Source organism: Mesitornis unicolor, unplaced genomic scaffold (genome assembly GCF_000695765.1).
Source record: "Mesitornis unicolor isolate BGI_N332 unplaced genomic scaffold, ASM69576v1 Scaffold51048, whole genome shotgun sequence".
NCBI lineage: Eukaryota > Metazoa > Chordata > Aves > Mesitornithiformes > Mesitornithidae > Mesitornis > Mesitornis unicolor.
The window spans coordinates 1-14,561 of record NW_010204865.1 but is presented as its reverse complement, the minus strand read 5'-3'; the positions used below and the strand labels follow the sequence as shown (position 1 = coordinate 14,561).

The 14,561-nt window shown below is 41.0% G+C and overlaps 1 protein-coding gene across 1 annotated transcript; it reads left to right on the top strand.

Moving 5' to 3' along the window:
* Nucleotides 1–1,249: 1,249 nt before the first annotated feature.
* CCNK (cyclin K) lies at nucleotides 1,250–14,557 on the top strand (the record flags this gene model as incomplete). Its single annotated transcript, XM_010191173.1, has 10 exons — nucleotides 1,250–1,446; nucleotides 2,541–2,622; nucleotides 3,214–3,345; nucleotides 4,167–4,272; nucleotides 4,417–4,474; nucleotides 5,950–6,119; nucleotides 7,724–8,010; nucleotides 11,287–11,320; nucleotides 12,491–12,565; nucleotides 14,418–14,557. Coding segments are annotated over exons 1-10 (1,281 nt in total), but the record flags the coding sequence as incomplete, so codon positions are not given.
* Between the last annotated feature and the right edge of the window lie 4 nt (nucleotides 14,558–14,561).

The window sequence follows — 14,561 nt, the reverse complement described above, 5'->3', positions numbered from 1 at the left end:
GGAGGGCGGGTGGCCCGCGGCTGGGAGGAGCTGAACACCCCCCGCCAATGTGGGGGATGTAACGGGTTCTCGGTCGCTGGTGCGCCTAAGGTAGGGTGTGAAAACCGGGATCGAGCTCTTGAATAATCTCTGGATGAGGTGCGTGAGGAAAAAAAGGCGGGACGAAACCTTTAATTATTCATTTCAGGTTTGAATTGGGATGCTCCAGGTGGTTCTTTTAGGATGTTTGTGGAGTTGTTGAGGGGTTTTATTCCTGATTTTATACTCGGAAGTGCGCTCGCGGTTTAGAGAAGCAGGTTGCATCGCCTCGGGCGATTTTAGTGTTAATAGGGTTTTACACTGTGCAGGGTGGTAGGAAGTAGAATAACTTGTAAAGAAGGTGAAGCGTAAGAGTTGTAAAAATAACGCTTTTTTGGTGAATGTGATGGAAATGCTTGGTCTTTGGATCTGAAAATAGCTTTAAGTAGCTGCTCGCTTATTTGTGACCGAGTTTGGGTTGATCCGTCCGTGGTGACGTTGCTTGAGAAGGTTCTTCCGACGTGGAACAAAGGTGGTTTCCTTCATTCTGAAAAAGAGAAACTTTTTGAAGTTACCTGAGACACTGATCGTAGTTTTTCTGGCAGTTCCTGTGATCCTCCTCCTGTTTTCAGAAGGAAACCACCTGGGAAATTAACAGCTTAATTTTTCGAGTTTTAAGTTTGGGAGTTCCTCTGACTGTTTGGCTCAGAGCAACTGTGTTGCATCATCTGGTAATCACTGGTTGTTATGCAAACCTTTGCAGGTGACTGCAGTAATTTGTGCGTAGCATCTGCAGTTTATTGAATTGCAGCAAGAATTGGTTTGTGCCTGAAAGAAATGAAGGCAGCAAGACAGGCTTTGTTCTCTTTTTCAGTCTTGCTGCTGCCGTCACGGAATTGGTTTAAATTATTTTATGGACAAAGTAGGTGAAAGTTGCTCTACTGAGAAATAGCAGGTGGTGTTGGTATTGCGTTCAAGTTTAATAAACAGTTAATAGCAAAGAATAAACTGTTTTGTTGAATTGAATTTGCAGTATATGGGGAAGGCAAGGTTAAATATTAATTTTCTCATGGGCAAGGTTAAATACCATTCCAGCAACATAAGTGGAAAAAAAAAAGTCCCTTCCATTTATAAAGAAATCCCTTTTTTCTTTTCTCAAAGGCTCTGAAACAACTCTCTGAAGACTTCCTTTTTGAAAACCGAAAGAGCGAGAACAATTCTGGTTTAATAAATGAAGGAGAACAAAGAAAATTCCAGCCCTTCTGTAAACTTGGCAAACCTGGACCATACAAAGCCATGTTGGTACTGGGATAAGAAAGACTTGGCACATACACCGTCGCAGCTCGAAGGGCTCGACCCAGCTACCGAGGCACGGTACCGCAGGGAGGGCGCCAGATTCATCTTCGATGTGGGAACACGCTTAGGGCTGTATCCTTTCCGCTCCTGTTGGCGTGAACTGCCGTTAGGAACGGGGATTTTCAGAATAAAGTGTAAAAGAAAAGGCATTTGTGTGCTTAGTTAGCTGCTCAAATGTTTCTGAATCGTGAATCAAAAATCTTTTTGAGCTTACTTGCCTGTTAAGCAATGTGTTCCTGAATTTCTCTGATGTTCCGAATTTGTATCCATTCGTTGAGTTAACGAGGTTTCACCTGCACCAATTTGGCAGTAGAAAAGTAAGATGATGCAGGCTTGCTGATTAAGGGTGACTTTTAACAGTTATCAGACTTGGTTTCTTACTACATGAGTCTGAGTAACTTCTCAGGTTTTGAATTTTGCATTTGTTTTTCTGTGTGTTTTCCCTCTGAGGCTTCTGACTTCTGCCTCTCCACTCTTTTCTTTTTCTGATGTTTTGTTGGTGAGTCTTTTGTTTGTTTGTTTAGGTTGGGATATTTACAACTTGTTACAACAACTTTGTAAGTTGTATAACAACTTTCTCTCCACTCTCCTCCTCCCTCACAGACTGCCACTTAAACTTTTTGCTTCCTTTATTCCTATGTTTCTTTTAATCTCCTCAGTTCTTTGTTTAGCAAAACTGGTGAAGATGAAATTTTACCCTTAAGGAAGAGGGTAGGGAGCATGTTCACATTTTATTTGCATTTGGAGGTGTGAGTAATGAGTAACTTTCTTCCACAGCAGCACTCCCACGTGAGGTGATGGTTGTTCTCTTTGTACCCACTGCTGGATTTTACCTTCCCTGAAGCAGGCGTGGTTTAACACGAGGACGACCTTGCATGGATCCTCCTATAAACATGATTGGGACTTTGCACGCTTCCAATAAATGCTTTAGTTATCACCTTCATCTGGGCTGAATTTTAGTCTTTACACAGCCTTAAGGAGTTTTCTTTTCTGTTTTGGGCTTGTTTTTTTACAGCTCCTGTTTTACTTGCAGTGCTTTCAAACTGGTCACTGAACGGACAGTTACTTGGGGTACTTGAGATGGCAGAATGTATCTTTTGCTTTGTGCATGTTTGGTTTAAAATTTGCTTTCTGCCCTGTTTGCAAGTCCTTATTCTGCACCACAGACATTATGATACTCTAGCAACTGGAATAATTTATTTCCATCGGTTTTACATGTTTCACTCCTTCAAACAGTTCCCAAGATATGTGAGTATTTACAGTATCGATGACTTGAATACAGTGATTGCACCAGGCATGGGCTGTTAGAAATAGATCACTGGGGTACTACTACTGTCCTCTGCTCTGAATGATGTAGAATAGATGTTTTACCCTTTAATAATTACAGCTTAAAATACACTGTTCTTGTTTGTTTACACATTTCCATTTAAGCTTAGAAACGTATCTATATTGACATTGCAGTTATGGCTTGCTGATACTGTTCTTTAGAAAGAGTTACAGCCATAGTTCTGGCACTCCTGTATTGGCTAAAAGGGAAAAAAACAGTGTAATATAATTTAAAAACTGCTTGAGAAATAGTGTTGAACAAGGACAAATTCTGCTTTGAGTTTCTGACCTTGAAATAAAGTTGTGTAAAATGGACAGTCCTCAGTATTCTATACTTTGAGAAAGTAAAAGTTTAATTTAACACTATAATAAAATCAGAAATTAATATGTGTATTATTAAACTGGGAAACTTCTACCAAACTGTTAATGGAAACTCTTAGTGTTTTTATACAACCCCATAATGTATTGCCTGTTTACATGCAGACAGGTTTTTGAAAGCACTTTCTTTTTCAGGTGACAGGAGCCTGCTGTCTCTTCCTGGCAGGAAAAGTTGAAGAAACACCTAAGAAATGTAAAGATATAATTAAGACAGCTCGTAGCTTGCTAAATGATGTACAGTTTGGGCAGTTTGGAGATGATCCCAAGGTAAAAATACTCTTGTTGAAATGGATTTCTTCCTGTTGTAGCCCAGCGAAGTGACGTACATTCACTAGAGGACTGGCTGATTTTCAGCTGTTCTAGATTAAATTATACATTCCGCATGCATTTCTAGCTCTTCTGGGCAATGTGGTAGGTACCTGTGAGAATAATTACTGCTAATAAAAGTAGCTTTGGGAGCCTACTGGGATAATTTTATAAAAAGTTTACAGTTTAGTTCATGTAAATTCTGATGTTATTTTGCAAGGTAAAGTAAATTTGAGTAATTCTGGTTAGAGCTGGAAAGGTCATCGAGGCATAAATCATATTTGACTGTCTTAATGTATTAGGAAGCAGTTGATAGCAAATCTTAAGTAATCTTAAGAAATACATCCCAAAGCATTGAGAAGTTTCCTGTGTGTGACTTAACAACAAAACCCATGCTGCTTTCAAAACTTGCCTATTATAAACAGCAGAAGGATCTGAAACCTGAAAGAAATGTGGTGAGAACTTCTCCTTTTGTTGTGACTTTGTGTATTCGGCACTTTCATGCTGTATCTGGTTCAGCTCTTTCCTCTGTGGAGAAAAAGGAATTTTAAACACCACATCTCATCTCCTGCCCTAAATAAATGTGAGAGAAAAGTATCTGGGTTTAAAATAATGTTTTAAGTTGGAGAGATTCGTGTTCTCCTCAGAGACAAACCCTAATCAAGCAAAAGCCGACAAGCATGTTTGCCTGCAGATGCTCTGTAGTCGTGCTTTATACCAGCTTGAATTATTTGTGAGTAGAAGAAGGAATAATACTGTGGTTACCTTGTGACATTCTCTAGGAAGAAGTGATGGTCCTTGAAAGAATCTTACTACAAACAATAAAGTTTGATTTGCAAGTGGAACATCCATACCAATTTCTCCTCAAGTATGCCAAACAACTCAAAGGTAAAATCTTACAGGGTGAGCGAGTAACGCCTGGTACTAATTTTCAGAACTTAATTTACATGAACAGTGTGAGAGTATTCTGTCCCAAACTGCTTGTCCTTCCTAATAACTTTGTTTCTTACCATTTTTCTGGTTGTTTTTCAGGAGACAAAAATAAAATTCAAAAGCTGGTTCAAATGGCATGGACATTTGTCAATGACAGGTGAGATACTTCTAGGAAACCTTTTGAAAGTGAAGTAGTTACCGTTGCCTACTTTATTCTGGAGTTAGGTATTTCTTTGACAAATGCTCAATAACGTTTTCTGCTTGCTATATGTTGTCTTGATCACGTTAATCACTTTCTTTCCATCGTTACCATGGTAGTTCCATTGAGCAGGGAATCTAGGATAAGTATAGAAGTAGACCGTTAAGACATTTGCAGGTTTGTGGTAATGATTTAATGGTGCATTAAAAAAAAAGCCACTGTTTGAGAGGGCCAAACCAAATTACGGATCTCCAGGACAGAAGCTGGCTTCCTGCCCAGGCTGAGGTACGTGGCACATTCTAAGAAATCCCCTCCCAATTTCGTCATGTTGGTCAGCACTTTTTAAAGTGATGTTTTCGTAATAGGAGCCATTCCGTTCAGGGAGAAATAGAGGTTTTAGTGCTAGATTTACAATTCTTTGAATAACAGATTTGCATTACGAGGATCACATCCATTAACAGGAGTGTGTGTAGAAGCACTTTGCGTGTGTAGTGTGGTATTGAAAACCAAAAACACTAACCAGAACAACTCGATCCACTTCAGTCTTGTTAAGAATGATTCTGCAGAGCTGGGCAAGTTAATTCACCAAGCACGGTTAAATGTGATTTTCAGTTTCTGTAGCAAACCCTTAAGAAAATGTGTAAGTGGCCTGACTATTTGGAAATGCTAAGCGTGCTCCTTTCAGTCATACCTATGGCAGTAGAACACCATTAAAAAAGGTGCATTTTTATTAGTATGTCTAATTTGAACTAGCCCAGTGTTCATGCAAATTCTTTAGATATCACCTGAATTTTCCAAACTCTCCAAATTGATTTGAGCAAAAGGTTGCTTAGCATATTTGGATGTCAGGAGGTGTTTACTTCAGCTGCTGTCAGTGTTGCAGGCAGTGATGTTACAGGCTTCACTGTCACTGTTGAGTTCATCAGAGAAAACTTGTTATGTATCCATCAAGGTTTGGACACTGGTGTACTTGGAATTAGATGGTGTTTAATAATTCAAGAAATGTAATAATTAAAGGAAGTGCACTTCAGAAAAACATTTAGTGTGAGGTTGGAGTGATTGTTTCAAATAATAGAAACAATAGAAGCCTTGAGAGGCTGCCCTGTGTTTACTGAATAGGAGCCGTATTAGAAGTGCACTTGTTTTTGATGGTCCTGGGAAAATGGTTCTGTACTTAGCACTGCAGACCTTTAGCACAGGGGGTTCTGTTCTGGTGCAGCCGCAGTGCACGTAAATGTCATTAAAGTAATGATAAGAAAAGAATGTTTTAAGAGATGGTTTAGAAAGGCTCTTAATTAAAATTGTCTGAGATCTGAAAGCATGGTGAGATTTTATACCTCGTTAATTGTAACTGTCGGACGGTTAAGCATTGTACTTTGACAACCAGAATTATCTTCAAGGTTGTGTTTTGTCTTCTTTTGTTATTATTCCAGCCTCTGCACTACACTGTCGCTGCAGTGGGAACCCGAGATCATAGCTGTTGCAGTCATGTACTTAGCAGGCCGTTTGTGCAAGTTTGAGATACAGGAATGGACATCAAAGCCAATGTACAGACGATGGTGGGAGCAGTTTGTCCAAGATGTTCCCGTGGATGTTCTGGAAGGTATGAAAAACACTTACTGCAAACTGAGGAGTGTTTCTTTTGACTGTGTGGTCTAGGTCATTGGTAAATGCAAATTCCTTTCTATCTGGGTTTTAGTCAAAATAATGGTGGAGTATGTAATTGAGGACGTAAGTGCTGTGCTTTAATGAGGTTTTTAATTAAGCTTATAAGGCTGGCTTAGTCTGGAAGCATCTTTAGTTATCACATTTAGTCTTCAGGTCAATATTTGCTTTACTACTTGTTCAGTTTATAACACAGCTAATTAGCTGCTCAATTGTCATGGTGTGTGTTTTGTTTTTCTTAGTGATTCCCCTCATTTTAAATAAGCAGCTCTGTGAACACTGGAACTGATGGAGCCTGGTTTCCAGTGGTTCTCTCTTTGGGAGTTGACCTATTTAACCAAATTATACTAGAGTTACAATCACATTTTATGATGTACCACAGCTGAGGAACAGATCATGGGGAGTGAATTCTGGTGTGTGGGGGAGTGAATTTTGGTACGGGATGAGTTATGAATCTTTTTTATTGATCCAGCTATCTTAATACTATTCCCTTTGTGTGTATATATTGCTCATATTTACCTGCTGCCTGTTTTCTTGAGAGAACCCCAAGAAGTTCATAAAATAAAGCAGGACTTCTCTTGACACTTAAGTACAGTGTGATTATGTGGCCACTAATTTGTCTTTATGAAAGATTTTATTAAAACTTACCTGGTACAAATGTCAAGCTGAGCATACTTCTGGTTCCATAAATTCCTGCTTTAAAAATCGATGCTTGTTGCTTTCTGGCATTTGTTTCTAAGGAAGCTTTAAATACAACAGCGTGTTGCTGTGCAGGTGGTTTAGCCTTTGTTGCTCTTAGAACTTTTCAGTGAGTACCGTCCAGTTCTGGTGATTTCTTAAATGGTTACCTGCTCTGTTTGTATCATGGCTTTTTTCAGAGTTACTTCAGTTTCAGGTTGATCTCTGCTAATCCCTGCCAAAGAGGGTTACAGAATGGGAATCCCTCCAGATCCTGCTACTGCACCAGTGAATGCTCACTGAGAGAACTCACTCAGCTTTTCTTGAAAGACTTTCTTATCCTTGAGTGCTGCTCTTGCACCTGGTTATCAGTTGATCCTATGTGTTTTCTGACAGACTTTTAGCTCCTAACATGTTGGAAGAAGGGTTTAGTACTAGTATTTTACTTAGTTTCCTGAAACGTTTTTGACCAGCCTAACTAGATGTCTATGTTTTAACGTAGAATTCTCCTTCACTGACTTTCTTACTCTATTACTGTCCTGTTTATGCTGTTACGTGGGTCTCCAAGCACACAGTAACAACATACAGTATATTAATACCAAGACACTTTGTTCTTCCTGTGGAAGTTGTACATCTGCATCTATGTATTGTTTAGCATAGGCAGAAGAAACTCAGAAATGCAAGTATAAATTCAAGAAGTCTATTTTTTAAAAAAATCGAATCTGTGGTCATTTTAAGAATGAGTAATGTTTACAGTTAATTTCTCTGAAGTTGATGTCCACTAAAAAGCTTAGTTGATTTTTGTGTATTAAATGTACACTTGAACATGATGAGTGTATAATCTTTTGGGTATTTTTTTTATAGACATCTGTCATCAGATCCTGGATCTGTACTCCCAGGGAAAACAGCAAATGCCTCATCATACTCCTCACCAGTTGCAGCAGCCGCCGTCTCTTCAATCTACACCCCAGGCACCCACGGTACAGCAATCGCAGCAACCCCAGGGTTCAGAGCAGTCACAGACTCAGCAGCAAAAAGAGTCACAACAGTCAGCACAACAGCAGCAGCAGCAGCAGCAGCAAACGCAAGCACAGCAACCGAAAAAGCCCTCTCCCCAGCCAAGTCCTCCTAGACAGATTAAAAGACCAGCAGTAAGTTTAACTTTGAACTTTAACTTGCATTTTTATTTTCAGGCTGATCTGATGTCCATCGGATTTAAAGGCTGCAGCGTGTGCAGCAGACTTGTGTTTGCTCCAAGAATGAGCCTGGTGATTAATTTTGTATGGCAGACTTCCAGTGGTTGTATGTTAGTGTGGAACAGCCTTTACAGTTTTGGCATACCACACTCATTCCACTTGAGGCAAAACCAGTGCCTACTTTTCAGTCAGCATGAGCTGTTAAGGTTCTTACTCTGGTTCTGTGCTATCAAGTTTTGGGTTTTTTTTGCTATTCAGCAGGCTTGATTTAGTGAAGGTATCTTGAGCCATACCAGAATGTAGAGATGTGCACAACGCTGATGAAGACATTGTTTGACTTTCTGGTCTGTGATTACCAATTTAAGAGAATGGTGGCTTCTCAAAGTATGTCAGAATTCTTAGAAGTAGTCTTTCAAAATAGCAACAGTAGAAGCCTACAAATGCATCATGCAGTAAAGCTTCACTTTGTATTATCACCTCATTGGAAATAAGAAAGTACATTGGCAGGTGGGTAATGTCACAAGTACTCTGAGTGCTTTTCCGCAGTCGTCAAGTCCAAATGAAGCTTTCAGACGTTAGTCTACGTTTCTTGTAATATTTTTTCGCTTGCAAGTTATAAAAAAAAGGTGTTAAAGCGTTACCCAAATCTTCTTGCAAGTACTTGGCAAGAAGGGTATTTTCAGAAGCAAAAATCTTTAGAGTCCGTCCATTTAGGAAGTAAATTTTGTACAGCTTTTGCTCTAACTCGTAATTAACGCATGCCCAAACTAGAGAACACAAGCAAAAAAAAACCCCAAAAAACCCAAACAAAACCAAAAGCCGGGGAAGGAGCAACAAATGATAGAATGAAATGGAATTGGAAGAGTGCAGCATCTTCGTGAAAGCAGCCTCCCAAAGAAGAGAAAAACACAGCACTCTAAAACCTTGGTCTTGTAATTGCAAGATACAGCTTGCAACTGGAAGACAGAGTCTGCACTGAAATAGGTAGTTCTTGCATTGAACATTAGAGTTGTTCAGGACAGAAAGCTGATAAAATGTGTTAATTAGCTTGAAAACTGGGAGCTCTTTATAGGTAGTATCCATTTATTTTCATAATTTTTTGAAATTAAGAGTTTGAGGTCTACCACCTAGTAACTAAGGAAGGGAATGGTACAGATAAAAAGGTAAGTCCTGGTGTACTGCAGGCACCCAGAACAAACACAAAGCAAAGAGTGACTCACAGGAGAAGATTTGTAGGAGAACAGCACAAACAGCGTGAACTTGAGAGCAGCGAATGTGATGATCTGCAGTCGTTCTTTCTCCAGAAAGCAGTCCAGGAGAGCAAGATTTGTAATGTTTGAAAGCTTTACTTGGCCTCTAAAATGTTCTGCTGTTAGATGTGCCATAAACCTTATTTAAAATGTTTGCCCCCTCCTATAAATAGGGCTTTGCATGACTTCTCCTTCGGTTTGTTCAGAGCATAAATACACTTTGTTCCTGGAGGCCAGATTTTCCATTTACATGAACTCTTGGAGCTCCGTTACCTTCTACTGAGCCAAGATGCTTCCAAGCAGCTGAGGCATTGGCCCATGACTTACGGATCTGTACCAGATGTCCAGAGCATCTGCACATCCTCTGCAGCTCTGCTGGTGAAGAGCACTTGAACGTTCACTTGACTTTGCTAAAAATACACTGGTGAATCATTCCACGTAAATAGTGTATTTAGATTGATTAAACTGAAAATTAGTGGGAACAATTTTGATGCCTGTAGTAATGGCACTAAAAGAACAGTTGCATTATAGATTGAACTTATTATGAATGTATTAATGAACATTCAGCGTGCTAATAAATTGGTAACTGACCCTGGGATGTCAATACAGAGTCACAGAATGGTAAGGGAATGGTTTGGAATACAAACTGCAGTGCAGTAGAAGGACCAGAAAACCTCATCTGTATTTTATCATCTGCATTTTATCAATCTCTCTATTAGAGAAGTGTTTTAAATTCTTTCATTGTTTTTCTTTAGCGTAAATGCAGCTTAAACTGATGTTTTTCTGTCACACAAGCTATTTGGCTGCAGTTGCTTGTCCTGTTCCGATTATGTACTACAATGACATTGTTTCCTGAACACTGCTCCGTGTTGACAAGTGCACAGTAACTAAATTGCTTGTCACTTGAAGTGAGCAATTGTGACTTCTCAGAATGAGTGATTTTTGGAAGTGTTGCACTGAGCAGCAAGACTTGCTTCTGTTTGAAAGTGCAGGGAGATCTGGTGGTTGCAGTCAATTTTACAGACGAGGAATTTTGCGCTACAAGATTGAGAAAATGCTACCCACGTAGACTGAAGGCAGCAGATGAGTCTGTGAGAGTTGCCAAGAAAAGTACCTGTGTTTGGCATGAGAAGATAAAGATTGTCCTTAAAAAGCAGAGAAGCAGCTGGAAAGTGGCTGAAGAGGAATTGAAATGTCGAAGGAATACAAGAATGAGGTAGCTTCAAGCAGGCCTGGGGTGCCTTTGTATAAGCAAAAATGTTGAGAATCCCCATCAGAATTAAGGAAAATGAAAAGTAAAGTGATGAAAACGAAGCAATAATTGGTGAAGGTAAAGCCACTAGAGGTAAATAGTCCCTTTAAAAAATCCCTTTCATTTAAAAACCAGAGGAGCTGTGTACCATACCCCTCTGATTTTATCATTAATTTTAAATACGTTTGTAACTAAGCTTAATATACTCAAAATTTAAAGCAACGCTTCCCCTGCCTTCCTGTCCTGGTAGATAAAGCAGAAGGGCCTGAAGTGCTTTTGGCAGCAGTTGAACGCCAGGTCGAAGCAGAATTGGGAGCAGAGGCTGTTTCTTGCTTTCAGCTTTGTGAGCGGCGCACCAGTGCGTGACGTCTGTGATAAATAAATCAAAGGAGATGTGGTGCTCAGCAGTGAGAACAGCAGGAAATGCTGTATCTGAAGTAGCTGCTATTCCTTCAGGCTTTTCGTTCTGCCACTTAAACTGGGATTTCCCAGTGCGATTTGACTTTGGTGTTTGTGTGGCATCTGTCAGAGGAGACTGGACATTATCAGTGTCCCGATAAAAGTATAGGAGCAACTAAAGGGGTTGTCCTCCTCCTTTTAGGGGAGGGAGGAGGAAACTGGTTCTGGTTTAGCAGGCTCTAAGCTGTTTCCAGGTTTGCTCACTTTTTACAGTTTAAAAATGCTCTGTACTTTGCAGTGGTTTCAATTCCATCCTATTTTTTTACACAGGCTGTGTCTCCAAAAGAAGAAACAAAGGCATCAGGTAACTGTTAACACTCAATTCATATTGCCTTCATTTTGCTGTTTTAACCAGAGTCAGTCATTTGCTGACGTGTGCTTAGTCTGTTTACTTAGAGGCTCAGCAGTTCTTAACTATCCTGATCCTCATAATGTGTCTTTAAGTATGTGCTGTAACTATTTCTAAGATGTTCCTAACTGCAAAACTTGAACAAACACAGAATCGCAGACCATTAGGGATTGGAAGGGACCTCCAAAGCTCATCCAGTCCAATCCCCCTGCCAGAGCAGGAACACCCAGATGAGGTTACACAGGAAGGCGTCCAGGCGGGTTTTGAATGTCTGCAGAGAAGGAGACTCCACAACCTCTCTGGGCAGCCTGGGCCAGGGCTCTGTCACCCTCACTGAGAAGAAGTTTCTTCTCAAATTTAAGTGGAACCTCCTGTGTTCCAGTTTGTGTCCGTTACCCCTTGTCTTATCATTGTTTGTCACCGAGAAGAGCCTGGCTCCATCCTCGTGACACTCACCCTTTAAATCTTTATAACCATGAATGAGGTCTCCCCTCAGTCTCCTCTTCTGCAAACTAAAGAGCCCCAGCTCCCTCAGCCGCTCCTCATAAGGGAGATGCTCCACTCCCTTGATCATCTTTGTAGCCCTACGCTGGACTCTCTCCAGCAGTTCCTGTCCTTCTTGAACTGAGGGGCCCAGAACTGGACACAATATTCCAGATGCGGTCTCACCAGGGCAGAGCAGAGTACGGGGTGTAACTGTGTCCCAGGGGTCCCTCAGCGCAGTCTGATCAGTAGAAACCTTGCTAACTCCTCAACTCTCAACTTACAACTCCTGAGATTCCTTTTAACTATTTACAAGTTATGGTTTTGTGCTAGAAGATGTACGTGTGCTCACCTGCACACTTGTAGTGTTACTGGGACAATTTGTCTCTGGTTATAAAATCCAGAGCTTGAATTTTGAATGTGTGTTCTTTTGGAAGACTCGAGTGTGACACTCAAAGCCACTTTATTTACACAAAGGTCTTGATTTTAGCTTTCTTTATTAAACGTACATAGTGTATAGGATTTCCAGTGTACTTTTGCACACTGTAATGTGATTTGATAACCATTAGTGTGAGGCTAGAGATAGACTTTGGGAAATACTGCAGAGCAATGACCAATTACAAACGTCCAACTGTTTTTTAGAACCACCACCACCATCTAAAATTCCTAAAATTGAAACTTCCCATCCACCGATACCTCCTGCACATCCGCCTCCAGGTAAGCTTTCGTTTTCTAAACCACATTTACTCCTGCCATTAATTGCTCTGCTCCTCATTCGGATGAGGGGACGTGTCCCTGATTAATCAGTTTGGCAAACAAAAGCATGAGGTAGAGAAGCTCCAGAGGGAATTCTGTCTTTGTAGCACAGGCTTTTCCAGACAAGCAAAACAGTTATGATGGAAACAAGATTATACTGGGAGGACAAAGGCAAAGCAAAGCTGTGACTTAAAGGCCTAGAAAACTGAAACTGATTGTCACTAGCAGGCAAAAAGGGATTTCTGTTCTCAAAAGGATGGCCCATGCCATGCCATACCATGTCACTTCTGACTCACCTGAGGAGTCCTCCCTGTTTCATCTTTAGTACAGACATCCTGCACAGTAAGAGGGATGCTTGCTTTGCTGTGTCCCAAAAGGGGACTTGCTGGAGAACTTCAGCACCGCACACATGCCTTATGTTTGCAAAATAAGCTGTGTTGTTGTAAAAATGCGCTTCCAGCACCTTGACGCATCGGCTGTCCTTCCAGTGACCCGTAAACACGACATCAATATTTGATAGAGCACGGGCCTCAGTGTAACTGCGAGATGACAGCTTCTAACAGGGAATTACAGGAGAGAGGAGCAGTGCTCTGAAATACAGCAGGAGCATTCTTTCCTGTTTGTTAAAATCTGAGTAAGAATGAAGGGGTTCGACCAAGTGTTGGTTACTGCTTCAGTTGTTGGATCTCGAGTGCATGTCTTGCATCCAGAACGAGTCTGGAAAGGAGCAAATGGGGAAATCACTCCCTGCTGTGATTCAGGAGCTCGAAGTCATTGAAATCATAGGTATTGCAGCCAGCATACAGCATAGCCACCTTGCATGATCTGTTATGCCCTAGGGGGCAGTTTTGCTGTTCAAATGGACTGCTTAGATAAGGTAAATCCTGTTTAAGAATAAAGGATTTGTTCCCCTTGTTATCTAAATTGGTTTTGTTTATATAGACAAGCAAGGTGGGTGTCAAGATGCCCCATACTCTTTTTTTGTTGGGCATTTCAATACTGACTGTATGAGATGTTGCCATTGGGTCTGTCTTACTGTGCTATTCCTTACGTTACAATATTTGCATTAAGAGGAAGAAAAATTTAAGATTCTTGTTTGAAGAGAAGACACTTTAAAGCATCTCCTTCCCAGAAATGGCCAAGTGCAATTCTGTCAAATTCTGACCTTTTCATGAACTTCCCAGGCTGTCAGGTGCTGAGCTCCCCAAAAGCAGTCAGTGGAAGGAAGCTGACGGGATTTCGTGTCCCACGCAATCCATCGCGCTTTCTTGCTTGCCCTCTGGTTTTCTTTCTTCTTTCACTTGATAAACAGGTTTAGAGCTGAGCGTTAAAGAGTTGAGACTTTGGTCTGTACTCCCAAATAATAATTTATTACATGGGGGGCAAGTGAAGTGCAGAGGGTGATCCCAGGCCCATCCCAGAGCACGAAAGAGGGAGAAGGGGAGGCCTGGAGTAAAGCAGATTGGAGCAACGATTGTAAGATTTTGGGTCCCATGACTTCTTAAATCTGCTGCTGTGGTTCTGTCCATCCAGTCTGCTGAGTGTGGAACAATATTTAAATTACAGGAAGATGGCAGGAAGAATGGAAGGTGTATTTATCGTTTAGAATGGCAGAAGCTGAGCTTGGAGCTTTGTTGTGCAGCTTGGTTATTTTCTGGTGATAGAAGATGGTCTGTCTGGGTACCATCTGGCATTCAGAGACTCAGCAAATTGAGTTCTCTTTTGATATTTTAACTGGAAGAAAAATACCGAGTACTCAGAAGCTGTTACTGCTGCTATCCTTCCAAGAAATAACTGACTTTGTCTTTTCCAGAGCGCAAGCCTCCGTTGACAACCGCAGTTTCACTGGGGGAAGCGGAGCAGTCGACGACGGTGGACCCGGTGGATATGCCCAAGGTCCAAATTCCTCCCCCAGCCCATCCTGCCCCGGTCCATCAACCTCCACCCCTGCCACACC